The sequence below is a fragment of the Lemur catta genome, chromosome 19, assembly GCF_020740605.2.
Source record: "Lemur catta isolate mLemCat1 chromosome 19, mLemCat1.pri, whole genome shotgun sequence".
NCBI classification, from domain to species: Eukaryota; Metazoa; Chordata; class Mammalia; order Primates; family Lemuridae; genus Lemur; species Lemur catta.
Window position 1 is genome coordinate 30,523,509 of NC_059146.1, and position 25,442 is coordinate 30,548,950.

Below are 25,442 nucleotides of genomic sequence, written 5' to 3' on the forward strand. Positions count from 1 at the left end.
TTTATTTTAAAAGGGAAGGCCCTTTTTATTAAACTTGTACATTTCACTTTCTTCCTTTCAGAATCCTAATAAAAAAAAACTTCTGTTTATGCTTACTTAAAAAAAAACATGAATCAAACAAACCAAAGGAATTGCTGTAACATCACTTTTGTGATGAGAAAGAACGCAATGAAATTCAACATAAGCAAAGAAACTATACCTGGAGGAAAGAAAAATAATGATCCAGGAAAGAATCCTTTAGGGGGAAAAAAAAAAGACGAAAAATAACGAGGAAACGACTGGGGCTGCTGCCCGACCAGTGGCGACGTGGCCAAGAGCCCTTCCCTAAGAGCATCTCCAAACAAACCCACGGTGAGACCAGAGAGCAGCCTTCTTACCTTCCAGAGTAACAAACACACCAAAGCCCTAATGATCTCACAAATACAAATCAATCACTCTATTTTAAAAAAGCACACACACATCCCCCCCACCTCCCCAATTCTCTTGGTGACAGGGTGTTCACAAGATGTATGTGTTCTTCACCAGCTGCTCCTTGTCGTCCCCAGAGCTCCAGACGGTGCGCAGGGCACGCTCCTGGTTCCTCCGTGCCAGCCGGATCAGGCAGACCACAGAGGCTCCCAGGAAGAGGATCAGGACCATCACGAACAGCCCCGCCAGGACCACCACTGGGGATGAGAGAGAGGCCTCAGGACTGGTGAGACAAGGAGGGACACAGCCAGAGCAGGGCAGGATGACAGCTCACCCAGGACACAGGGGACCTAAGTGGGCTCAGGCGAGGACCAACGCCCCCTCCCAACCCAGGGGGTTGGAGAACTGCAGCTGGGGAGAACTTTGACACAGCCTGCCAGGGAAGTCACCAAGGAGATTCCCTGAAAAAAGGAAGTACCATGCTATGTGCGCATTCACAGAGTGGGTATTTGCGTTCCTTCTGTGTGAACTAAAAACCCACTTCGACTCTGCACTCCCCTGCCACCTCTCAGGGCAACCTGTACAGGAGTCCCAGGCCTAAAGATGCACGGGTGTAAATACACTGACCTCTGGCGTGTGTAAACATCAAACCCCAAAGGTTGTGTGTTCACACACCCCCCTGACCAGCAACAGAGAAGGATGTGACCCTGCAGGTGGCCGGGGTGGCTGAGAGCCACCTGTGGAATGAAGTCGGGGTGGAGGCCAGGGTGGATTAGGTACAGTGCTGGGAGGGGACCCTTGTGCTCCCAACTGCCAGGCAAGTTCAAGTTGCCCCATTGCAGTCCCACTGGTCAGTTAAGATGCTTTTTCTCAGGTGGGGTCCATCTGAGGAATGTGACCTCCTGTGGGAGCCGCCTGGCCCCCTCCCCGACGTGGCTGCAGAACTTTAGAGCCAGCCCTGTTGGGGCGATCCCCTCTCTCCAGCTCCACCCACCAGTGCTCCAGACTGGCTGCTTTCCAGCCCCGCACCTGCAAACCAGGTCCTGGCGCCTAGACCGGAGCAGACTGGCAGGCCAGGTCTTGGCGCCTTAGCAGGGAAACAGGTCAAGAAAGAGGCCAAACCAGTGTGGCAGGTCCTTTGTGCCAACATCACCATCCGCACTCAGCTCAGAAACAAAAGTGAGAGGACGCCCCGCCGCCTGGGCAGACCTGACTACCTGGGGAAAACAGAGGCCCATGGCCCGCCTGGCCCTCTGTCCTGTCACCCGTGACCAACGCTTTAGACCCCACGGCAGCCAAGTTCCCTCCACACCTCGGGCCAGCCTCAGGCCCGTGTTTGGCAGTCCCCACGCGCCTAAAAGTTAGTCCTCGTCCCCTAGTCACCCGGCCAGCCAGGCGGAGCCTGCCTCGTGAACTACTGACTCACGCCAGCCGTCTGTGTACACTGCACAGTGGGACAAACAGCCACCACATGTTCCAAGCTGCCTTGCCATTCCTGTGTAGAAACAACTTTCTACCAAAAAGATGTTTACGGGGAAGGACAATCTATCAAGGCAAAACCACAGCTGGGCAGAGCTAAGCTCACTCAAGGAAGGATGAGGGCAGGCAGATGGCAGGAGGAGGGCAAGAGGCCATTTACCTTTCGTGCCAGGGGGCAGGACAGGATATATCTGCTTGCCTGGAAGAGAATACACGGCCCAGAAATGTCAGCTCACAGTCCTGCCCCAACCCCACAGAGCTGCCACCAACCCAGGATCCCCCTCAGCCTTGGGATCTTCATAGGGCGCTCCCTGAGGGACTTCTTCCAGCTCTTCTGGGGGCTTTGAGGTCTTGCCACCCCAGTGGGGTCCAAAGGACAAGCATTCCAAGGCCCTCATTTTAGGGATGGGGAAATGGACTGGAGCCCTCAAGGGGAGGGCTCATCTGCCACCACTGTTCTAGGATTCAGGAGCACTCACCAAAGCAGCGGCGCATGCACGCCTCCTCGGAGAGATAGCTGTTCTTGTTGCCCTGGCACCCTCCATAGATAAAGTTATCACAGGCGTTCTTCTCAGCATCAAAGTACCAGCGTGGGAAGGCTGCACGGCAAGGCCCAGTGACCGCCTTGGCAGTGCAGTATTCTGGAGCAAAACAGCCCAAGGAATACAAATTAGCAGAGCCCTGGAGAAGTGGAGTCGAGCTAGAAGGCTCCTGAGCAGGCACACAGCTTCAGTCAATGAAGAAACCTCTCTCTGGTAAAGAAACTCCTAAGTAAATTACAGACAAGGCCAGCCTGGCCCATCTGACAACTCTGTTCTACATTTTTTTTTTTTTTTTTGAGGGAGAGTCTCACTCTGCTACCCAGGCTAGAGTGTAGTGGTGTCATCATAGCTCACAGCAACCTCAAACTCCCGGATCCTCCTGCCTCAGCCTCCCGAGTAGCTGGGACTACAGGCGTGCACCACCACACCCAGCTAATTTTTCTATTTTTTTTTTTTCAGTTGCCTAGCTAATTTCTTTCTATTTTTAGTAGAGACTAGGTCTCACTCTTGCTGAAGCTGGTCTCAAACTCCTGACCTCAAGTGATCCTCCCGCCTCGGCCTCCCAGAGTGCTGGGATTACAGGTGTGAGCCACCGTGCCCAGCCCACATTTTCAAATATATTCTCTAGAGCCTAGACTGTGTTTGAGAGGCTAAGGTGAGAGGATCACCTGAGCCCAGGAGTTTGAGGTTGTAGTGAGCTCTGATGACACCACTGCACTCTAGCCCAGGAGACAGAGGAAGACACTGTCTCAAAAAAATAAAATTAAATTTAAAATAATAATAATAATAAAAGATTGCGTTCATCTGGTGGTTCCTCTATGCCACGTACTGGTCTAGGCAATGTACACGTATTGACTCAGTCTCTATGAGATCCATCCGGGACCCTCATTTTATGCATGGGAGCTCTGAGTCACAGCTATAGTCACTTGCCCACAGCCACACAGCAGGTGAGAGGTACAGTGGTAAAATCCAGAACCACGCACTATGCTGCCCCCCCTAAAGCCAAACTTCTCCACTGGCACATCCCGCTCCCAGCTGGCTGGGGGCAGCCACGTGAGGCCGCCTCTAACCCCAGAGCACTACCCCCTGGGAAGATAGGGTGTCCCGCTCCATTTCCTTAGTGGAAATCCACAAGTGTCTCTCAATCCTTGACTAAGAAAACCCATTTTGCCCCACATTAAAATTATTTTTTAGTTATACCTTCATAGTTGAAAATATCACTGGAGAGGTCATCAGGATCCTGTCTTCTGGGAACTGAAACACAAACGTGTCAGGGAGGCTGGGACAGACACAGGACATATGGCCTAGTTGGGGCTGACTCTACAAGGGCCCGCTGAGGGGTGTGGACACACCGGCACCTTTAAGGAAATGTGTGAAGCCCCCTTTCCGTGGGCAGCGGGCAGCTCTGCTCTGTCACCCCTCCCCTGCCCTTATGGGCTCTAAGGCACACACTGAACGGACGCTGGACAGGAAGGCCCTGTGGACTCCTTAGCGGTTACTATGGAAACTAATCCCTGCTGGTTACTGGTGTGAATTAGATGACGGTTCGTACTTTCTAATACAGCAAGGAGGCCCTGCACCTCCTGGGGAAATTTTCTTCTTAAACAGGATGGAAACCAGAGTTATCGCGCTGACGCTGCAGAGCTCTGGATGCCTCAGAGAGGCCAGCAGGGAATAAACAGCGAACCCAGGCAAAGCAATGCCAGGAAAGTCACAGGATTTCTGGCCTAGCAAACCTGGAAAGTGACTCTAGCCTAACTCTCCAGCATTCTACAAGCCAGCTGACCCCCAACAGTCACTGAACTAAAAGCCTGACTCTCACATGGGCACTGGTGCCAGAGTCGGAGGTCCAGAGCAGACTACAACCTACACCTTTGTTGCAGGGGGAGTCCTGTCCCCCAACGGGGGTGGGGTTTGTGTCCCTCCCTCCACAGAGGGTCTCACTTGTCCAGCTGAGCCCACTGCCTGGGGACTGGCTGCTGGGAAAGCAGGGCTGGCCCGCTAAGGGCACGTTTGCTACCTGGCAGTGCATCGGGACCACTCACCCCAGGCTCCCGAAGCAGAGTCCTTAAAGCATAAGGGAGGAAGGGGGCAGCGGCTGCCAGCACTACAAAGCAAGCTAACATAAAGCTCGAGATCAAGTTCTGCGGTGGAATGGAGAGGCGGGGGTGGCAGAGGACAGAGGACTTTTAGCTCAGGGAGGGAGACAGCAACAAGAACAAGGAGCAAAGGAGGCAGAACACAGAGGCGGGGTGGGGGAGGGGAGACAGCATGGCAGGTAGAGGCCTGGAGCCTCCCCGATCCCCTGTCCTCCAGGAGGAGGCTGGGGCCAGCCAGGAAGCACTGCAGAATCCCGGCCTTTGTGTCAGCTGGACATGTGATCTCTGCCACGTCAGGATGCCGGGCCAGAGCAGGCAGCCCAGGCCCATTCTGAGTAAACAGAACCGAGAGGTGGGAACCCTTTAAACTCCCAGATTACAAGTGTCCTTTCACAATGCCCTTCTGGGTGGCCTTCCCTGCATCCTGGTCTTTTTAAGAACCTACCACTAGGGTCAGAGGAATCTGCTCCATTCCTGCTGGCCGCCAAATCATCAATGGATTTCTCTGTAAGGGGACAAATAAACACCGTGGTGAGAAAGTGACCTCCAAGACTGCCCAGCGGGAAAACACTGGGCTGTATCTGAGCCGTTGTCAGTCTGTCCTGTGAGCCTCTCATAGCAACTCCCATTTCTCTTTTAAGTGGGACCTTCAATGTGCACAGTAAACCACGACAAGCGCACCACAACTTGGAAATAAGGAACCAAGATTGCCCTCTGAGATTTAAACTTTGATCAACTTGCAGAGAATCAGAGTAAAGACATGCTAGTGACCATAAAAATGCAAATAATCTGTTTAATTGTTATCAACTCACCTGAACAATTAAAAAGTTAAGAGGGTACACTCAGCATAAATGTACTCAATACCACTGAACTGTACACTTAAAAATGGTAAAAATGAGAAATTTTAGGCTATGTATATTTCCCACACATGCAAGTTAGGGGGTGGGTGGAGAGGCCAGATGATCCAGGACAGAGGGAACCCCAGCTCCCCTGCTGCCATTAAACAGTCACCTTCCAAACCAGCTCCCCTCGTTCTGCCTTTGCCCAGCAATCTTCCGGCAATTTGGCTGAGAGGTTTGCCTCCGTGGACTAAAGGCGCAAGCACAAAGACATGTCTATTCCCCCGAGTGGTTCTGGTTCTCATTAGAAATTAATAAACTGTTCTTCTCATTCTCATCTGGCTCCCTGCAGAGCCCACCTGCCTGGAAGAGAACACGCTGGCAAAGGACTCCAGGCACTCACTGCTCTGGCAGGTTTTAGCTCTTTACGGACTCACGTGAGAGCACCTCAAGAAATGCACAGTGGATTCACAATCAGATGCCAACAGATGAGTTCCCTGAGCCTTGAGATGGGGGCCAGCCTCTGGACCACCTCCCGGGAGACAGCTTACCTGCTTTCTCCCAGCAAAACACAACAACCCACGTGTCCCTGCAGCGACAGCCTATCTCAGTGCCCACTGTCTAAGAGTTCTCAACACCAGCTCTCTTCCTGAGGAGACGAGCAGTAACCAGCACAGGCAGGCACATCTGCGACAGTCAACTCCTGACTGGGATGGCACAGAAAAGCTAGCGAAAAATATTCCCCCTATGATTTCACACCAAATCACTGCTGGATGGAAAAACACAAATACAATAAACGGTATTCTCCTTAGTCACCATCTGGTGAGGTTGCCAGTTACCTCTAAAAGGTGAGGGACGGCCTGCATCATCCAGAAACAATACCCAGGCCCCTGGCTCTCTAAGCACTTGCCGAGTGTCTGCTGGGCACCAGGCACAGAGACATCAGTAAAGTCCTCCCCACAGTACTTGGTCATTGCCGGGCTTGTGTGCTCATGCACTATGTTTTAAACCTGAGGTCACAGCCAAGGCCACTGTTGTTTTTCTCTCTTTACACAGAACTTTCACAAGCTTCTCTGATCTCTGAATGCACAGCTTGAAGCCAAGCGGGATGGAAGTGGTGGGGCGCCAGCACATCATCCCCACACAGAACCACCATTTCCAGTCAGAGTGTCAACACCAAGTCTTCAAGAAAAGATGTACGGAGTCATGCGCTGATGTTAGGGAGAGTGCCACCGAAAATCTTTAAAACTTCTAGTCTCTGTAAGACTTGGGGTGGATCAGCCCCACAGGACAATGTCTCAACTGCCATCAGCTCTTAAGGAGTCCTTCACAGCTTGGCTCAGAGCCAGGGCATGCTGTTGGGGGCTGTAGGTTTTTATTTAAACTGTGAGGCTGTCAGGGTCAACATTACCTTGATTCCACAGAACCCCTTGCAGGTGAGGGCCAATAAGGATGGATTCTAGCACATATGTTCGTTTTAACTTGACCCGTAACTTGGCTGGGTGAGCTATTCAAGTCTTTTGTCCCAGAAGTAAAAATAACCCAAATGCTTGTGGCCAGCCTTGTCTTTAGTGGATGGAGAGGCGCCTGCTCAAGAAGGGAAGGCCAGGCCGGGCGCGGTGGCTCACGCCTGTAATCCTAGCCCTCTGGGAGGCTGAGGCAGGAGGATCGCTCGAGGTTAGGAGTTTGAGACCAACCTGAGCAAGAGTGAGACCCCGTCCCTACCAAAAATAGAAAGAAATTATATGGACAACTAAAAATATATATACAAAAAATTAGCCGGGCATCGTGGCGCAGGCCTGTAGTCCCAGCTGCTCGGGAGGCTGAGGCAGTAGGATCGCTTGAGCCCAGGAGTTTGAGGTTGCTGTGAACTAGGCTGACGCCACCGCACTCTAGCCCGGGCAACAGAGTGAGACTCTGTCTCAAAAAAAAAAAAAAAAAAAAAAAAAAAAAAGGAGGGAAGGCCACTTCCTCCTCTGCCTGGGCTGGTGTGGAACTTGCCCAGGAAGTGGGAGAAGGGAAGTGGGCAGAGGCCAGGTCACGCTGCCTCCCAGCTCCGCCCTGAGGCCTAGCTCCCCTTTCTGGGAAGAGGAGGAGGAAGGGTACCACTGTGCAACCACTGCATGGCCGCTGGGACCTTCACACTGCACCTGATTCTTCTGCTTTTTAAAACAGAAGAATCCTCAGATCCTGCTGTGAAGAACTAGCAAAGAGCAACAGGTATCCACATCCCAATTAATAGATTTCCCCTAAATAGCAAAATTTCCTCATTACCACCGTCTTACCTGTGACACCAGCACATTTCTTGAGACACTCCTCTTTGCTTTGGTAATTATTGGCATTTCCTCTGCAGCCTCCAAACACAAACTGCTGGCAGGATCCATCAGTGACATTGTACCACCACCTGGGGATGGAGGCCCGGCATCTCCCCACCACCTTTGAAACTAGGCAAAAGTCTGAAACACAAAGCAGAACGCTGTTAGCTTGTTAGGGCAATTCTGCAACAAAGGACACGACAAACACATACCTGTAGGAGGTGGCCAACAACATTCCAGACCCCAAGAGGACAGCCAGGGCCTAAGCTGCCAGCACAGTTCCTCAGTGAGCTGTTTCCAAAGCCCGGGGTGCCAACAGGACTACTTAGAGCTTCCTTCCTTGTATAGGAAAGAAACACATCATCTAACAGCAAAGATACCAACCGCCCACTGGGGAACCATATTTCAGTTTCGTGTTGATTCTGTCCCTGCCCCCATTATCAGAGACTTGCACATCCAGTATAGAAATGTGACTTTTAAACGCAAAAAAAAAATAGCCCGGCACAGTAGCTCTTACGTGTAATCCTAGCATTCTGGGAAGCTGAAGCAAGAGGATCTCTTGAGCTCAGGAGTTCGAGATCAGCCTGAGCAACACCAAGATACTGTCTCTACTAAAAACAGAAAAATTAGCTGGGACTACAGGCCTGCGCCAGGATGCATGCCTGTAGTCCCAGCTACTCAGGAGGCTGAGGCAGGAGGATCGCCTGAGCCCAGCAGTTTGAGGTTGCTGTGAGCTATGATGACACCATGGCACTCTACCCTGGACAACAGAGCGAGACTGTCTCAAAAAAAAAAAAAAAAAAAAGGCAAAAGCCCAGACTCTAGGAGCCCTCTGGATGCTGCCCCATGCTACAGGCTATGGGAGCTTAGCACTGAAAGGTCAGGGCTGGAGAAGTGAGGCTGGGAAGGAGGTTCCCTACCAGCGCCCTCGGCAACCCTCACATGCACCTTTCCTGTCCACTATCCACCAGGGCAGGCCATGGACACTCGAATTGCCACAAGAGCCTCAGAAAGAAGTCCTAACTCTAGTTTCCCCACCCCATCCCCCAGCTCCACAGGCAACTCAGGTCATGCCCCTGCTCCAGCGCTTGTCACAGCTCCCACCTGAGCACACCAAGATGGCCCTGGGTTTAAGGGGACCCCAAAATCTGGTCCTGCTCTAGTAAAAGGGAAACAAAACAATGTTATAACATTTCAGCCAGATACATTTGATTGCAAAAAGCTAGAGTCTCTGCTCTCTCTAAAAAAGGAGAGATAAACAAGTCCTAGAAGTATCACCAGCACCTAAAGGAGCCCTTCTCCTTAAAACTTGAAAAGGGAATAACACGTGATTCCATGTCTGCCCCAGCCCCACCGTGTCACCCCCCCAGCCCCAGCCGCTCAGCACAAGGGCCTGGCACAAGGTGCTTGATAAACATGTCTCAGCCGGGCACGGTGGCTCATGCTTGTAATCCTAGCACTCTGGGAGGCCGAGGCGGGTGCATCATTTGAGCTCAGGAGTTTGAGACCAGCCTGAGCAAGAGTAAGACCCTGTCTGTACTAAAAATAGAAAGAAATTAGCTGGACAACTAAAAAAAAAAAATATATATATATATATATATATATATATATAAATTAGCCAGGCATGGTGGCACATGCCTGTAGTCCCAGCTACTTGGGAGGCTGACGCAGGAGGATCGCTTGAGCCCAGGAGTTTGAGGTTGCTGTGAGCTAGGCTGACACCACGGCACTCTAGCTTGGGCAACAGAGTGAGGCTCTGTCTCAAAAAAATAAACAAACAAATAAATACATAAGTAAACATGTCTCAAGTAAAAGCATCCCAGAGCCCAACACTTGCTTGGATGTTGTCATTTATTCCTGTCTAGCTGTTTTCATGTTTGTTAGGTTTACTTCACCACCTGAGGATAATCTTCAAAAGCAAAGAGTGCAGGATTTGTGCTTCTGTTGTGTCTCCCAAGGTATGTCACAGCAAAGGACAGGAAACCAGATGTTCCACAAAACACCAATCTATGGACAAAAAAGGTTGCTACTGTGCAAAACACACACACACACCAGGAACTCCCCCACACACCAATAAATCACAGGTAACTAGGACAGCAGAAAAAGCACATTCTGATGCAAGAAATTCTCTATCGTTTGAAAGCAACCACCAATTAAATCACCAGTTAAAAAGCACCTTATCTGGACATTTCAGATGAATGAAATCATACAACATGTCCATAAAAGGCAAATCAATAGAGACAAGAAGTAGATCCGCGGTTGCCTGGTGCTGGGGGTGGGACTGGGGAGTGACTGCAAGTGGCTACAGGGATCTTTAGGGGATGATGAAAATGTTCTAAAATTGGATCGTGGCGGTAGCTGCACAGCTCTGGAAAATGTACCAAAAATCCTTGGAGCATATACTTAAAAATGAGTGATTTCATAGTATGTAAACCTTTTTTATAAATAAGGGGCACCTTTTGTCCGTCACACACCAAACAGAACCAGCTGGGTGTACACCTGGAGCAGGTGCTTCTAACAATATGCCAAAGGTCACAACACACGCACAATCAAGGCCCAGGGAAAACACGGCAGGAGTTCTCTGCTGGACGACTCTGTCCAACCCACACGGCCGTCAAACGCCAGAGGCAGCACTGTCACCAACAAGACAATAGAGGACCCACACAGGATCCGGTTATGATCCAAAACTGAAAACATCACCAAAGTGGGGAGCACACAACTGCTATGGAGACGTCAACAGCCTATCGGATGCCCCACCACGCCGACAGCCCTGGCGGTCACCCTGACTGCTTTGTGTCCTTGCTTCCTGAGCAGTTTCAGGGTACAGCCTTTTTTAAAAAAAAAACTTGAGGGAGGAATTGTAAACCTTAAGTGGGTAAATTGTATGGTATGTGAATTATATCTCAATTAAAACAAAAAACAAAAGCCTGTGCGAAGGCCCAACAAAATTCAAGGCAGCCTAGCAAGGAGCACCAGACACGGTGCCAGGGAAGGAAGCAGGGTGCCCGCAGCATAATGGCAGGCACAGGGTGGCTTTTCATAAGCAGGCTGCCAGGTGCATGCTATGTGCCAGGTATGGAAGCCTGAGAGTGTGGAAAGCAGGAGAGAAAAACCGCCTATCTAGGACAGTCACTTTGGTGAATTCAACACAGCCCAGAATCTGGCTCAGACACGCTCCCATCAGTGCCCCCGACACTGAAGACACACAGGCATGGTGACAACGCACCCAAGATGACACATGAATCCAGGGCGCCAGGTGATGAATTGAGCACCAGGTGATCAATTTACAATAAGAAAATCAATCGTCAAGCAGGTAGGATATTTACGTTAAGCACACCACCCTGGAAAGCAAGCTTGCTTGGAGTCAGAATGAGGAAGTTTACTGATTCCTAGGAACACTCTGAACATTCTCTCCATCAGGATCTATCGGGCAGATCGGATGCTCACCGCAGACAGCTCAGGACGAAACTCCAAGAGCACAGTCAAGGTCTGCCTCTGAGACCAGGGCCTCTTCTGGGCTGCAGTGCTCTTTCTGCACACGTGCTGGTACCTTCGTGACAAGTCTTAGGGGCCTGGGAAGCCATTCTGTGTCTAGACAGCTGCTCACGTCTGCTCTGGATTATCACACGTTGATCTAACAGTGTAAGTTTCAGAAGGCAGTTTTATTTTCAGGTTTCTCGGGTGAGGTAGGAAAGAAAGGAAGGACCGTCACTGCTGCTGTCTAAATTCCTTGTGGAATTTAGAAATGTCTCTTTATTAAGAGAAAACTTGGACTAAAAACACAGTATATCTGGAAAGACTGTTTTCACCACTTTGTATATATTTGAAAATTTTTATAATAAAAAGAAAAAACCTCTTTTTTTACTCAAATTTCATTAGAGTAAAAGAGTTCTAAGTAGCAGATTAATTGGCTGAAGCTAGGTCCAATTAAGACTAAATTTAACCACATCCTTACCATGTGTAAGACAGACTCCTTTTTGTGAGCATGGAAAGCCAGCTACTGGTCGAATGGACAGAAGTCTCACTTCATCACACGCTTTTACTAACTAAATTGTTTTTAAGAATCTATGAAGTAAACTTTTACTCTTTAGGCTTGAGAGAACTGAGGTCATGAAAATGATTTTGTTTTAGTTTGCTCATTGTTTTTTTTTCTTTTTTTTTTTTGAGACAGAGTCTCGCTCTGTTGCCCGGGCTAGAGTGAGTGCCGTGGCGTCAGCCTAGCTCACAGCAACCTCAAACCTCTGGGCTTAAGCAATCCTCCTGCCTCAGCTTCCCAAGTAGCTGGGACTACAGGCATGCGCCATCATGCCCGGCTAATTTTTTTTTTCTATATATATTTTTAGTTGGCCAGATAATTTCTTTCTATTTTTAGTAGAGACGGGGTCTCACTCTTGCTCAGGCTGGTCTCGAACTCCTGACCTCGAGTGATCCACCCACCTCGGCCTCCCAGAGTGCTAGGATTACAGGCGTGAGCCACTGCGCCCGGCCTGGGCCTGCTCGTTGTTTTAAAAGAGGCAGTGGTCCTTCAAGAAACACAGGCCATACCAACACTTCCACCACAAATAACACCAATGCACTTTCTCTCTCATTGTTCTCCAAATAATTATAAAAAGCCAAAAATACTCTGATGTTTAAGACAGTTTCCATGATTTGTCATCTTCCTTTAAAAAAATTGTTTTTTGCTGGGCATGCTGACTTATGCCTGTAATCCCGGCACTTTGGGAGACTGAGGCAGGAGGATCGCAGGAGACCTGCTTGAGCAACGTAGCAAGACCCTGTCTCTACCCAAAAAAAAAAAAATAGCTGGGCATGGTGGGGCACACCTGTAGTCCCAGCTACTAGGGAGGGCAACACAGTGAGACCCTGCCTCTAATAAAAATAGATAAAAATAATTTTTTAAAGTAAAGTACTACGGCAGATTCAGACTAAAATCAAAATGAACTACAATGCAGAGCACTACATATTTTTTGACAGCTCATTTATTCCCTCTGACAAGCCACTATACCAGGCACATTATGTGCACTACTTCTAATGGTCACATTAAAACTGTGAATCACGTAGGAACATCCCCACTTTACAAACAAGGACACCAAGGTTTGGGGTGGTTAAATATAGGCAAGCAGCAGAGCTGAAATCTGAGTTCACACTGGTCTGATTAGAGAGCCCAGGCACTAATATAACCCCTCAGACCGACAGAAAGAAAAAGCCACTTTATCAACTGGCACTGGGAAAAACACAGAACTGAAGTTGCCTAAAAACCAAAACATTCCTCATGGCCTTTATCACAATCTAAGGGCTCGCCAAGGCCAGGCCTCTGTTCTCAGTCACACTCAATGACAGGGTCACGGACAGCACCATACCAAAGGAAATGGCCAAGGCTGAGGGGGATCTGTCAGACATGTTTTTCAGAAAGTTACTCCTTAATGAGCAGTTCTATTATTATATTATTAAGAAATGACAAAATGATGTATTGGTCTTAGAACAGTATTGGGAAGCAATCATGAAAAACATGTCTCAAGTCCTATCTGTACGCTCATAAAAGGTAGTGCAAGAATCAAGAACATCCTGTATGTTTTCAAAATGCAGATAGAAAAACAGGAAAATGCTGAAGGGTACCCAAATTTGGAAGCACTTGTAAGCTTCAGAATATGTAAGTAAAAATGGAATTCCTGAGTTCGGGAAAGAGTAACAATCTTTTAGAAAAGCATCAGAAGTGGTTAAAATCACACATTATCTGAAATACATGAACCTGACTTACAAACTCCTGGCCGGTGTTCTTAAATTAGCTACTGCAAAATTGCAAAACAGACTGGTCTTTGTGAACAATGTCCTGGAAAACAGGTTTCTCTGCTTCTGAAGTCACTAAAGCTTTAACCAAGACAACCAGCCAATGACTCAGACAACTTCACTCTATGGAGTTGCCTGGACAGATACACTGTCGCCTTCTGACAAGTACATTACAGAATTTTTGGCTTCCAGGTACTACCAATCTAATTTAATTTTACCAGCTTAAGATAGTATCTAATCATTTTTCAAAAACATACAATTGCAGCTGTGCCTACTTTGCAAAGTTCACTTTAATGGAATATTTCAAATATGCTGAGAAGTACTAAAAATATGATAACACTGGTGTATCCACTTCTCCGCTTTACGGAATTCTAACATTTTCAAGGACTGAAACATTACGGATAGAGCTGAAATCCCCTGTATATCATTCACTTCAATCCTACCTGCTCTCCCCTAAATTGAACTTAGTGTTTTCTTTTATTTATGTTTTTATATCCATTCAGAGTAAGCTTACTTTTAAAACAAGCACAAATAACTTTCCTAGGGTTATAGTCTGGCAGTTTTTCTTCCCATGGGAGCTATAAACTGAAGCACATGGTCTTCCTGCCCCACCACATGCATGAAGCCCTGGGTCGTCTCACAAGCCCAAAGCCACTTATGAAATGTTCCTCCTCTTTCTCCTCCTCCCCACCCCCCCATCTGTTTTCTCTAGAGCGAACTCTTTCTACAAAGGGCCAAACAGTAAACACAGGCAGTAGTTGCCTTGCACCATGGCACAGGATCACACAAAGCAATCTCATAATAATCAATGGGAAAAATGATGATTGCTCCATGACTTTGAAAAATTTTTGTGAAAACATTAAAAACTTGGTTTATAGGCCAGGCGTGGTGGCTCACGCCTGTAATCCTAGCACTCTGGGAGGCAGAGCAGGAGGATCACTCGAGGTCAGGAGTTCGAGACCAGCCTGACCAAAAGCGAGACCCCGTCTCTACTAAAATAGAAAGAAATTATCTGGCCAACTAAAAATATATATAGAAAAAATTAGCTGGGCATGGTGGTGCATGCCTGTAGTCCCAGCTACTTGGGAGGCTGAGGCAGGAGGATCGCTGAAGCCCAGGAGTTTGAGGTTGCTGTGAGCTAGGCTGACGCCACGGCACTCACTCTAGCCCGGGCAACAGAGCGAGGCTCTGTCTCAAAAACAAACAAACAACAACAACAAAAAACGGTTTATAGATGCATAATGAAAAAATAGTAAAATGACTTTTACTGGAGTGCAGTGGCATGATCATAGCTCACTCACTACAGCCTCATTTAGATGCATAATGAAAAAATAGTAAAATGACTTTTACTGGAGTGCAGTGGCATGATCATAGCTCATTCACTACGGCCTCAAACTCCTGGGCTCAAGCGATTCTCCTGCCGCAGTCTCCTGAGTAGCTGGGACTACAGTTGTGTGCCACCAAATCTGGCTAATCTGATTTTTATTTTTTATTTTTTTAGAGATGGGGTCTCGTTATGTTGCCCAGCCTGGTCTCAAGCAATCCTCCTGCCTCAGCCTCCCTAGTTGTTGTGATTACAGGTGTGAGCCACTGTGCCTGGCAAAAGTGTTTAATTTCTTTGCAAAAATATTACCAAGAGTAGTCTGAATAGTGCCTGGTCTTCTTATCATATAACTTATGATGTGCAGCAAGCATCATTTCCAACCTTTTCTAGCAATTGCTAAACCCTTTTTTAGAGATGGATCAGCCTCTGATGTTTTACCCTTTGCTCTTTCAATGTCACGCACATGTTCTGAGCGCTACTTCACTAACGAGGTTTTGCTTCCTCTGGCCCATCACCCAGAAAGTCACAAGCGCCTTCTTCATTCCTGTGGCTAAGAGGGCCTGTGCTGAGCTCCCCTGGCTGCACATCCAGTCTCCAATGGTGGAAGGAAGGGGCAGGATTCCCAGTTAGCTAGTGCTCACATCCCCGCTTCTATGTTCAATCAGAGTTTCACTTCCAGGGGGTACCACTTTTTCTCTTTGCTGCACTTTTGTATTTTTTGGCCAGTTCTATTACCCATTTTTGTGAATTAACACAGACGTTTATCACTGGGAAATAAGGAGGCAAACAACTACGTGCTCTGCTGTGTGTGATGGGCAGTGACCAAGCACTGTGAGATTACTATCACCAGACCCGTGTGATTCACACAGTGATATGCAGGCTGAAGAGCTAGCAGCTGAAACTTGTACTTTACCCAAGTACCCACAGTTAATATACTGTGGTAATTGAAATTTGAACCCTGCTGTTGGGGGCCTGAAGTTATTCAGTGAAACTGAGGTAAATGAAATTCGTGCACAAAGAAAACGTGCAAAGCAAGGACTGCCTTTATTTTAGGCTTTGTGGTTCACCTGGTCTCTGTTGCAACTACTCTGTCATCGCAGCATAAAAGCCGCCATAGACAACATGTGAATGAATAACCATGGCTGTGTTCCAATAAAACTTTATTTATGGACACTAAAATTTAATTTCATATAGTTTTCACATGTTTTGAAAGTCTTTTGTTTTTTGCCAACCATTAAAAAAATGTAAAAACCATATACAGCTTGTAGGCTGTATGCTGACGGCAACTCGAGCTACAGTTTGCCAATCCCTTCTTTAGAGAATGTTTATAAAAAACACGCTGTTCAGATTTTCCACTCCCACCATCCCAGAACTCCTCAAGTCTCATCTGTGTGGTCGGACCTACCACGCGGACTCCTAGAGTTCTCATTCCTTATAATGACCTTGACCACACATTCCTGGGGTTTATCCTCTGCCCCAAACACTGCAGCATACCTTTCCATTGCTAAAAACAACTCTTTTCATCAAAGCCACTAGGAATTCTAAGGATAATGGCCAAGGGGAAATTATTTGCTACAATAATTTCTAGACATTTGAAAATTATATTTTATGCAGAGAAGTAGAACAGGCTACAACCACTCCTCAGTATCAAAAGGCAGAGAAAAGCTCTGAAGAGTCATTTAACTAAAGAGTTTCAAAGAACAGGAGCAACTACTGCCACATCCACAAAGCGCTTGGTATTCACAGGCCTACAACAGCTAAAAATTCACCACCAAAATATCTTGTTTGTGCTGGCTAAATAACTTATGAGACAGCCACACAAGCAAATAAGCAGAACTGTTAAAAATACACAAATGTGTATGTGCCAGTAAAGAAAAATGTCTACAACTATGAGGGGAAAAAAGCAGAAGAATGGCGCGCATATATATATATATATAAAATGATTTCTTTTTTAACCTTTTTTTTTTTTTTTTTGAGACAGAGTCTCACTTTGTTGCCCGGGCTAGAGTGAGTGCCGTGGCGTCAGCCTAGCTCACAGCAACCTCAAACTCCTGGGCTTATGCAATCCTTCTGCCTCAGCCTCCCGGGTAGCTGGGACTACCGGCATGCGCCACCATGCCGGCTAATTTTTCATATATATATATATATATATATATATATATATATATATATATATATATATATATATATATATTTTAGTTGTCCAGCTAATTTCTTTCTATTTTTAGTAGAGACGGGGTCTCACTCTTGCTCAGGCTAGTCTCGAACTCCTGACCTGGAGCGATCCACCCGCCTCGGCCTCCCAGAGTGCTAGGATTACAGGTGTGAGCCACCGTGCCTGGCCTTTTTTAACCTTTTAATTTAGCCACATATATGAATCTACCTTTAGGAAAAGGAACTAAGCGTTTCTTTTTCCTTCAAAAAAAATTTTAGGGGGTGGGCAGAGAAAAATTTTTTTTCAGAGCAGTTGTAGGTTCACAACAAAATTAATAGGAAAGTACAGAGATTTCCCATTTCCTCACTGCCCCCACACATGCACGGTTTTTCTTTTTCATCTATATCATTTAGTAGTTTCAGTATTCTCATCTTGTGAATGTATTACTTTTATTTTTCTTAGGAGTCAACAGTGGTTTTATCTGGGTAGTAGATTACGGTCCTTTTCATTTGCTTAAATTTTTCAGTTAAAAGATTAATTTCAAGCTGGGCATGGTGGCACACACCTGTAGTTCTAGTTGCTTAGGAGTCTGGGGCAGGCGGAGGATGGCTTGAGCCCAGGAGTTTCAGGCCAGCCTGGGCAACAGTGCTATCCCCACCTCAAAAAAAATTAATCTACATGGTAAATAAAATCAAATGTACTAAATCCCTTAGTATCTTGAACAAATAATAAGCGTCTGGTGAATAGCTATTACACGTAAGCAGGATGTCCACATAATTTACAGTTTGGACCCAGGCACTGTTCAGAATGGAAGGGGGTGTTCTCAATATTTACTATGGGATATGGTGGCATAAATTGGAACCATCCAGAGCAAACTGGGCCCACTGACTGGGGATGTGGTCCTTGCCCTCCATGATTTGGCAATTAAGGAGGTGCCACAAGACTCACTTGGGTAGAAAAAAATTACACAAGGTAAAATATTACAATCACACCCTAAACTCAGAGAGCTTTTAAGCCATGTAAGTAACAAAGGAAATGACCAAAGACTCTGGTATAGAGGAGTGACACAATAAAGAAGAGTCACTTGACAGATTAGAAGAAAGCCTACGACTTGGGCAATTGTTCCAGCAAAAACCTATGAGTGCAATGAGTCTCTGGCTGCCTCTTGCTTCCCGGGCAGTTTTCCCGACCTCCCTGTGCTTATTTCCTCATTCATAACATGCAACAACACTCCAAACAAAGATGAATAAACTCTATATTCTTTGATTCAACAAGCCCCATATTCTGATTTAGGTCTGGCTAACTAAAAAAATCACGCAGACCACAGAGGCTTACGAAGACAAGGCAAAGGTCTGACTATGGAACCATCACTTGCCTTTGGGTTAAGGTGAAAGGCTGGGAACATTAGCAAGACAACTATCTTGAGGACATTATAAATATAACTCAGCCCAAGTCGAAGTGAAGGTCTGTCTGCATGTGATTTAAACCTGTCTAGATCTAATTAGTATAAATTTTTTGGCAAGTTTGTTGGCAAAAAGTCCCCTTTTGTGACCTCCCTCCAGACTTAGTTTCCTGCGGTGGAATGTGCCATTAATCTTGGGGCTATCTTGACAATCGGTTGTCTGGGAAATAGCATTTGCTCTCAGTAACTTGAATTCACTTGTGAATAATGAAGCAGGAAGACTCAGTGAGCTTTCCCTCTATGGGCCCCATCAAGATAAATTTTGCAGGCTTGCAGATTCATTCCTTAAAAGCAATGCAAATAGGAGGTTATTCTCTGATACACAGTACAGAGTGTCGTGAAGATTAAAGGAGTTTTAAATTCATTGTAAGTGCTTAAAACAATATTTGGCACAAAGCTTTTAATAGCAGAAACTTTATTTTTATGAAGACTGGACTAATACTGGGGCAATGGGAATGGTGATGAAGAGAATGATGCATTTCACTGGGAGTCCAACCAAACTCGGTGACTGATAGGCTACAGGGGAAAATACAGAAAGCCAAACAAGCAACCTCAAGCCAGACAGATGATACAACCAACTCAACCCTCACTCCTCTCCTTTGTTTTTCTGCTGTGCAACCATGGGCAAGGCATCAAGTGACTTGATTCCCTTATCACCTAGAATATGACAATGGCAAACCATCACATGGATCAAAGTCCGCCTCGCCACATGATCATGAGATGGTAAGTTCAGAGGCAGAAAGTCTGAGTGAAAAAAAGAAACATTACACTTTAGATTCTCGTTTGCACTTCAAGTATCTTTTCCCCAAGGAATGAGAGCATCTTGAAAAGTTTTGTTTGAGTGAAGAGGTACTGTATACCAGGGAGTACTCCAGGCTGTTTAAATACTATGAAGCCAAATTCCAAAGTTGATATTTATTTTACAATCAACCTTATTTTAAGGTGATCTATAAATACACCTGGTAGCTGGGTAGGTTCTACATATCTGAGTGTTTCTGTTTCCAGTACAGAAAGTTACTAATTACCCATCTCCTCTAGGTTTGGGTGTCTGGAAGTTGTCATTATTAGGACAAGTAATTTAGAAACTTTAACCCTTAGGTATTTATGAGGAAAGAACATTTACAATGACAAATCCAACTTAAATTACCAGGCTCGTAAAATCTTGGTGTTTTAGATATAAAACCTTGGCATTCCAGATATAAAATATTTAGATATAAGGTTTACATTTCGTATACCATCAGCACAACGCAAACCACCACTCCTATCCACTGTCACTTCATATTCATCACTAAAACACATCTATAAATCCTACTCTCAGCCCAATCCATAATGAGAACTTGAACAGCCCTTCTGAATAATGTGGAGGAAACCAGCAGTCTCCAAGTCTTTCACGGAACTGGCTGCTGTTAAGTCACATTCAGGTATTCTTAACCTTTTGTGAATCATGGATCATTTCCAGAACTGAGGAAAGCTATTGGAGGCTTTACCAATGTTTTTCAACCTTTTTTCCATTATGGCACTCCGCACCCCCGCCCCAAAGTTCTTGGGCCTTCAGCATCTATGTTCCAACATGTCTTCACAGGGAGTTTTCAAAAAGATCTTGTCAGAAACAACCCATGAAATGACATTTGTAACCAGGATCTTACAACAGCGTCCATAATCCATACTCTACTGCTTCTGGGGTCATCTGTGATTTTGCATTAGTCACCTGCCCAGTGGGCCAAGGCCTCTTGGGGTTATGGAAGTCATTTCAGTGTGACCCCTGCAGGGCTAATCATCCCTCCCCTGTCAGCCTTAGGACAAGGCAAACACAAGCTGGCTGCCTGGCCTCCTGTCTTAAGACCAGCCTGAATGTTGCAAATGACTCTGGGGAGAGGTAAAACGAGAAACAGGTGGGGAGGGTGAAAGCGGAGCCATTTGCCTTCTCCCTCACAGGCTGAGTGCTCACATGCTGACCAGGCAAAGGAATGTTTCTGGCGCCTTTTGGGTCCACCACTCTCGCTTGGCGGACCTAAAGGCAAGGCCCTCAACGGTTACCACCTGAGCCTCCAAAGCCCACGTTTCCAGTACCAAGCACACCAGCCCCTACTGTGTTTTTCCTCACAGCACTCATCACCAGACATACATTCAACTGGTCCTTTACTGTATTGGCTTCCTCTCATTACAACGTAACTACCACGGATGAGGGGTGTCTATTTTGTTGCATGCTCTATTTTGAGAGCTGGAAACGGTTCCTGGCACTTGGTAGGTGCTCAATAAACATTTGTTGACTAAATCAATAAATATTTCAAACTGTCCTGGAACCAAACTGCCTTGCCTGCAAGCAGCACAAGCACCTCCTCTATGGAGAACGGGAATAATGTAAGAGGCTACTTTGGAGAAGCCCAAAGTTGGTGTTGGATCACCAACACCAGTTGCCCTTTACCTCTTATCTTTGACCACCAGGGTCACAACCATCCTGGGGGATGAGGGTGAGGAGGAAGGGATAGAAAGAATGGCAACTAATAATATGTTTATTGGAGAACTGTTGGGAAGTTTGCCTTTTAGTTTAGGTTCTGGGGAAGCTGTAATTAACCCAAGAGGTTAACTGAAACTGACAAGCTCTCAAATGAATGTTGCTGTCCTCTCTCCAGTGGAAATTCCCAAGAACAATTAACAAAGGACCATGAGCCAATTAACCATTAACACAAGTTCTGATGGCCCGGCACAAAGTTATTGGCAGCAAGAACTACATGTAACTGACCACTCCTAAAGGAATTTTCAAGGTTCTATTCTGAAGAGAAAATATATTATTTGGCCTTGTGTTGATCAAAATTACATATCTCGGGACCCTCCAAATACCAGGGATTTGTCACATGGGGAAAAGAGGAAAAAAAACTGATGAAAGGTTTTTCTCCAACAGCCATAATACACGACACACACACTCACTGTACTGTACAATTTATCAACAACTATTAGGTGTTGCCTACCTCCTTTTACTGAATAGAACATATTGTTAAGATGGGGGTCACAACCCAAAGGCCTACAGAGATGGAGGGCAGACAGGTCACCGCAATGAGGCAGGCTAAGTGAATATACATGGGGAGGGGCAAAGGGGTAGTATATATCCTGCCCAAAGAGGCACTAAGCTCCAGCCCACGAGTGCCAGGTAGGAACGCAGGCCTGGGTTCTGGTCTGGTTCCATCATATCTTTGTATTTTTCCAGCAAAGCCAAAAACAAACACACACACAAATTTTTTTTTTTGAGACAGGATCCTACTCTGTCAGCTGGGCTAGAGTGTAGTGGCATCATCATAGCTCACAGCAACCTGAAACTCCTGGGCTCAAGCAAAGCGATCTTCCTGCCTCAACTTCCTGAGTAGCTGGGACTACAGGTGTATGCCACTATGCCTAGCTAATTTTTCTATTTTTTGTAGAAGACAGGGTCTTGCTGTTACTCAGGCTGGTCTCAAACTCCTGGCCTCAAGCAATCCTCCTGCTTTGGCCTCCCAAAGTGCTAGGATTACATGCATAAGTCACCACACCTGGCCCAAACTTTTACACAAAAAATTTCCAATTCTGGAACCTGTACAAGTCACACAGAGGCTGTGTGAGGCTCCCTGGGAGTGGTCAGTTTATCATCTCTGCATGCTTTCCACTGCAGCTGGAATTCTCACCTGAAGACTAGATCAGGGAGCATTCTCACCTGGTGCAAGATCAGCTTTCCCTCACCTGTCTCCAGAGGTTTGGAGTCAGGACACTTTGCCAAGCCTCCAAGTGTCAGTGCAACCACCACACCCTTCCTACCCGCCCTCCACCACTTGGAGCTTCACTCTTAGACAACACCATGCTTATCACAAGAAGCCCCAGACTCCTGAGTTAACACTTAGCCCCACACAGCTTGTTTTGTCCCCATCTCCCCTCCCCCAACTCCTGATCCCTGAACATTCTTGCCACCTTCTTACTCCAACAGGAATCTGGCTCTCCCCTGAGGACATGCCTCCTGTGGGCCTTCCAATGAGTAGGTCTCCCTGCTCCTTGGAGGGGCTTCAACTCTTCTCCCCTAGAAGCCCCCCTCCCAGCTGCGAATCTTACGTCATCAGAGTAGATCATTCACCACCCTACCTTTTGCGTCATCTGCAGACCCAGGTCATCCCTCCTCTCTTCTCCATAATTTCCTGTCACATTGCTCTTATCATCATTCTTGGTGATTTCCATAGCCTGTCCGTTTCCCCACCTCTCCTGCGATCTCTCCTGTGGTGATGATCCTGTCTGCTACGGTCACCCCTAGACCTTGTCTCAATAACTGCAACCTCTTCCAAATCTCAGCTTCATGCAACTGATGCCCGCTGTGTCCTATTTTTCTAGGTCATTTTCCCCAGAACCTCAACTCCAACAATCTGGTGGCGGCACCACCTTTCCACAGCCCCTCAGCACCCTCATGTTTTCACACTGATTAAATTCCTTGAACAACCATTATAATCCCTCCCTCACACATTCTCTAGCACTTCCCCCTCTCCACATACTCATCCGGCAGCACCTGTGCAGCTGCATGTGGCTGGAGAAACACTTCTTAGCGGACGAGTACCCTGCTTCCTGAGAAAACTAAAGCAATCGTAAAAGAGGGGGGAAAGAAATCAAAACTGCCTCCTGCCTCAGATTAAGCTGTTCAAGCTTTCAAACAAACAGAACTTCAGATAAGTGAGGGCATTAGTTCACCCAGCCAGACACTAGTACTTCTGAAAGGTCAGTAGGTCCAGCCAGCTACAGCAGTCAGGGAAGCCACTCTGAACACAGAAGGCCTCAGCAGTCAGACCTGGCTTTGTCAAACACTACTGCTGTGTGACTTTAGACAAGGCCTGTAACTTCACTACTGCACCAGGCTATTTCAAGGATTAAACGACACATCCGAGCCCAGAGGAAGCACCAGATGTATCGGAGGCCAGGTACAACTTAACATAATTACTTCATTTGAAACAGTCCAAAAGGGCTAGAAAATTCTGGTTCAGATTGCAAGAATGATCACCACCTGCATTCCTGATTCCTGCTCCCCTACAGCTGAGCCTCTCCCTACCAACTCATTTTTTTTTTCCTGCCTCAGGCATAGAGAAACCAGAAGCTACCACAGGTGATAACTTGGCATGCACACACATCCTGCTTTCTCTCTCTTTTTCACCCAGTATGCTGGCCTATAAAGCCCTGGGCCGTCTGGCTCCTGCTGACTTCCCCCACCTCCCAACCTCCTCCAATTTCCCCCCCCCCCCACCTCCTGCTCCAGCCACGCTGGCTCTTTCCCTTGAATACAACCACGCTTGTTCTGGCCTCAAGACCTTTGTGCTCCATTACCGCCAACTGGACACTGGTCCCCAAGGTCTTTGTGTGCCTACCGCCTCTTCATTCTTCATGTTAGAGCTCAGATGTCACCCTCCTCAGAGAGACCTCCCCTGACCACGTATGCTAAAGCCACCCCTGTCATCTTTTGTCACCCTGTGTACTTCGCCCTGTTCATTTACTTCTTAGTAATTTACTCTTGTGGCGAGTGCTATTTAAATGTTTACTCACTGTCTCTCCCACCAGAATATAAACTCCGTGAATGCAGGAACTTGGCTTGTCTGAAGCAACTGTTATCACCACTGCCAGCACCATCCCTGACATATAGCAGGGACTCAGTTTTGCTGAATCAATGACTTCTTCTTTCAAGAGAGCTCTTTTCAAAACCCGCTGGTGCTTGTCTGAAGCAGTTAAGGTTATAACACCACTTGTTCAAAGAGACCTTTCAGGCCAAACTTCCTTAGAGTGTAGGGTTTTAAATCACCTTATCCACCACCAACCTCTAAGGGCCAATCCAAAAAATCCAATTCCAGCTGCTCAATGCCAATACTATTACAGCCTTGCACCTTTGCAAAATTTCCTCCCCTCCAACACTTGCTTCTTTCTCCTCCTTCCTTTGGCTGTCACTGAAAAACACCTTCCTTCTTGGGCACCTCCTCCACTGCAACTTAACTAGAAAAGGTCCTGGAGAGGTTGATGTCCAATCTCCAAAAAGGCAGGGGTTTCCTCTCAGAGGCTAAAACGGCAACCAGGTCACCTAATCCAACCCCCACCTTCTCAGGTCTGGCCTCCCTGGGTTTTCTTTGGCCATGGAACTTTCCGCTGCCAGGAAGAGGCTGGTCTCCAACGCCGGCTCCTCACCCCATTCCTGGCGCAGGAAAGGCCAGTGCCCCTCCTTCTTGGTCAATATCTCCCGCCTCCTCCCTCACCCGAAGGAAACTTTCCTATCCCTTGCGCCTCCGCCATGCTCACGTTCTCAAGGGCTCCCAAACCTCATCTCAAGGTTCAATCCCCAGGACCGTCTCCACCACACCCCCTGAACGCCACTAAGTCGCCCCCAATTTCCTCCCCCGCCAATTCTCGCGCTCAGACCACTTTATCCCCCGGACCCTCTCCCCTCACGCCCGCCACCAGCCTCCCCGCCACCCTTTCTTCCCAGGACCCCCGCCCGGCCCTCACCGCGGATGCCACGTTCTCCGTCGGCCGCCGCGGCCCCAGAGAGGATAAGCGATGCCACTAGAGCGAGGAGCGCCCGGCACCGCCTCTGCCCAAACAGCTGCGCCATGACCCGCTCCACCAGGACGCCCACGCGAGGCCTCGAGCCGCCGGCCGTTGGGGGTCTCGCGATCAGGGGCGGGAAGACCCTTGCTGCGCACGCGCACTAGAGGGTCTCGAGTTCAGGTGCGGGCGGGGCCAGGAAATCCGCAAGGTGCCGAAACCTCTGGAAGCCCCTTTCTCGGACCTTCGGTGTGCAGCTACTCTGCCTTCCACGCGCTCAATGCTTCAGTCCGCTCGTCACTCGGCCCTTTGCCCCTAGCGACACTCAGCGACTCTCCCCACCGTCCAGAGCCCCTCAACACTGCCAAGTGCTCCGGAGGGCGGCGGAGCCAATGGCGGACGCCGGGAAGCAGCTACCGAAGGTGGCCGGCCAGGCAGGGGGCGGGCGCACCTGGCGAGGCGGGGCGTGTAGGGCGCAGGCGCAGAGGGCAGGCACCTGAGCAG

At 47.5% G+C, this 25,442-nt stretch overlaps 1 protein-coding gene across 1 annotated transcript; it reads right to left on the reverse strand.

Annotated features, from left to right (window-relative positions):
• SPINT2 (serine peptidase inhibitor, Kunitz type 2) lies at positions 1-25,387 on the reverse strand. Its single transcript, XM_045532121.1, has 7 exons — positions 24,900-25,387; positions 7,653-7,823; positions 4,974-5,033; positions 3,630-3,683; positions 2,367-2,528; positions 2,048-2,086; positions 1-665 (listed from the first exon to the last, which is right to left on the reverse strand). Exons 1-7 carry the CDS (start codon positions 25,003-25,005, stop codon positions 499-501), a joined length of 759 nt encoding a protein of 252 aa, XP_045388077.1. The 5' UTR covers positions 25,006-25,387; the 3' UTR covers positions 1-498.
• Positions 25,388-25,442: the final 55 nt, after the last annotated feature.

Bases quoted from the DNA above. Each gene is read 5' to 3' on its own strand.
- SPINT2 (XM_045532121.1), bottom strand. From the start codon at position 25,005: ATGGCGCAGCTGTTTGGGCAGAGGCGGTGCCGGGCGCTCCTCGCTCTA. The intron at 3,684-4,973 runs GTAGGTTCTTAA...TTTGTGTTTCAG, and splicing joins AGATTCCTCTGACCCTAGTG to TTCCCAGAAGACAGGATCCT. The intron at 666-2,047 runs GTAAATGGCCTC...TCTCATCCCCAG, and splicing joins CCTGCCCCCTGGCACGAAAG to TGGTGGTCCTGGCGGGGCTG.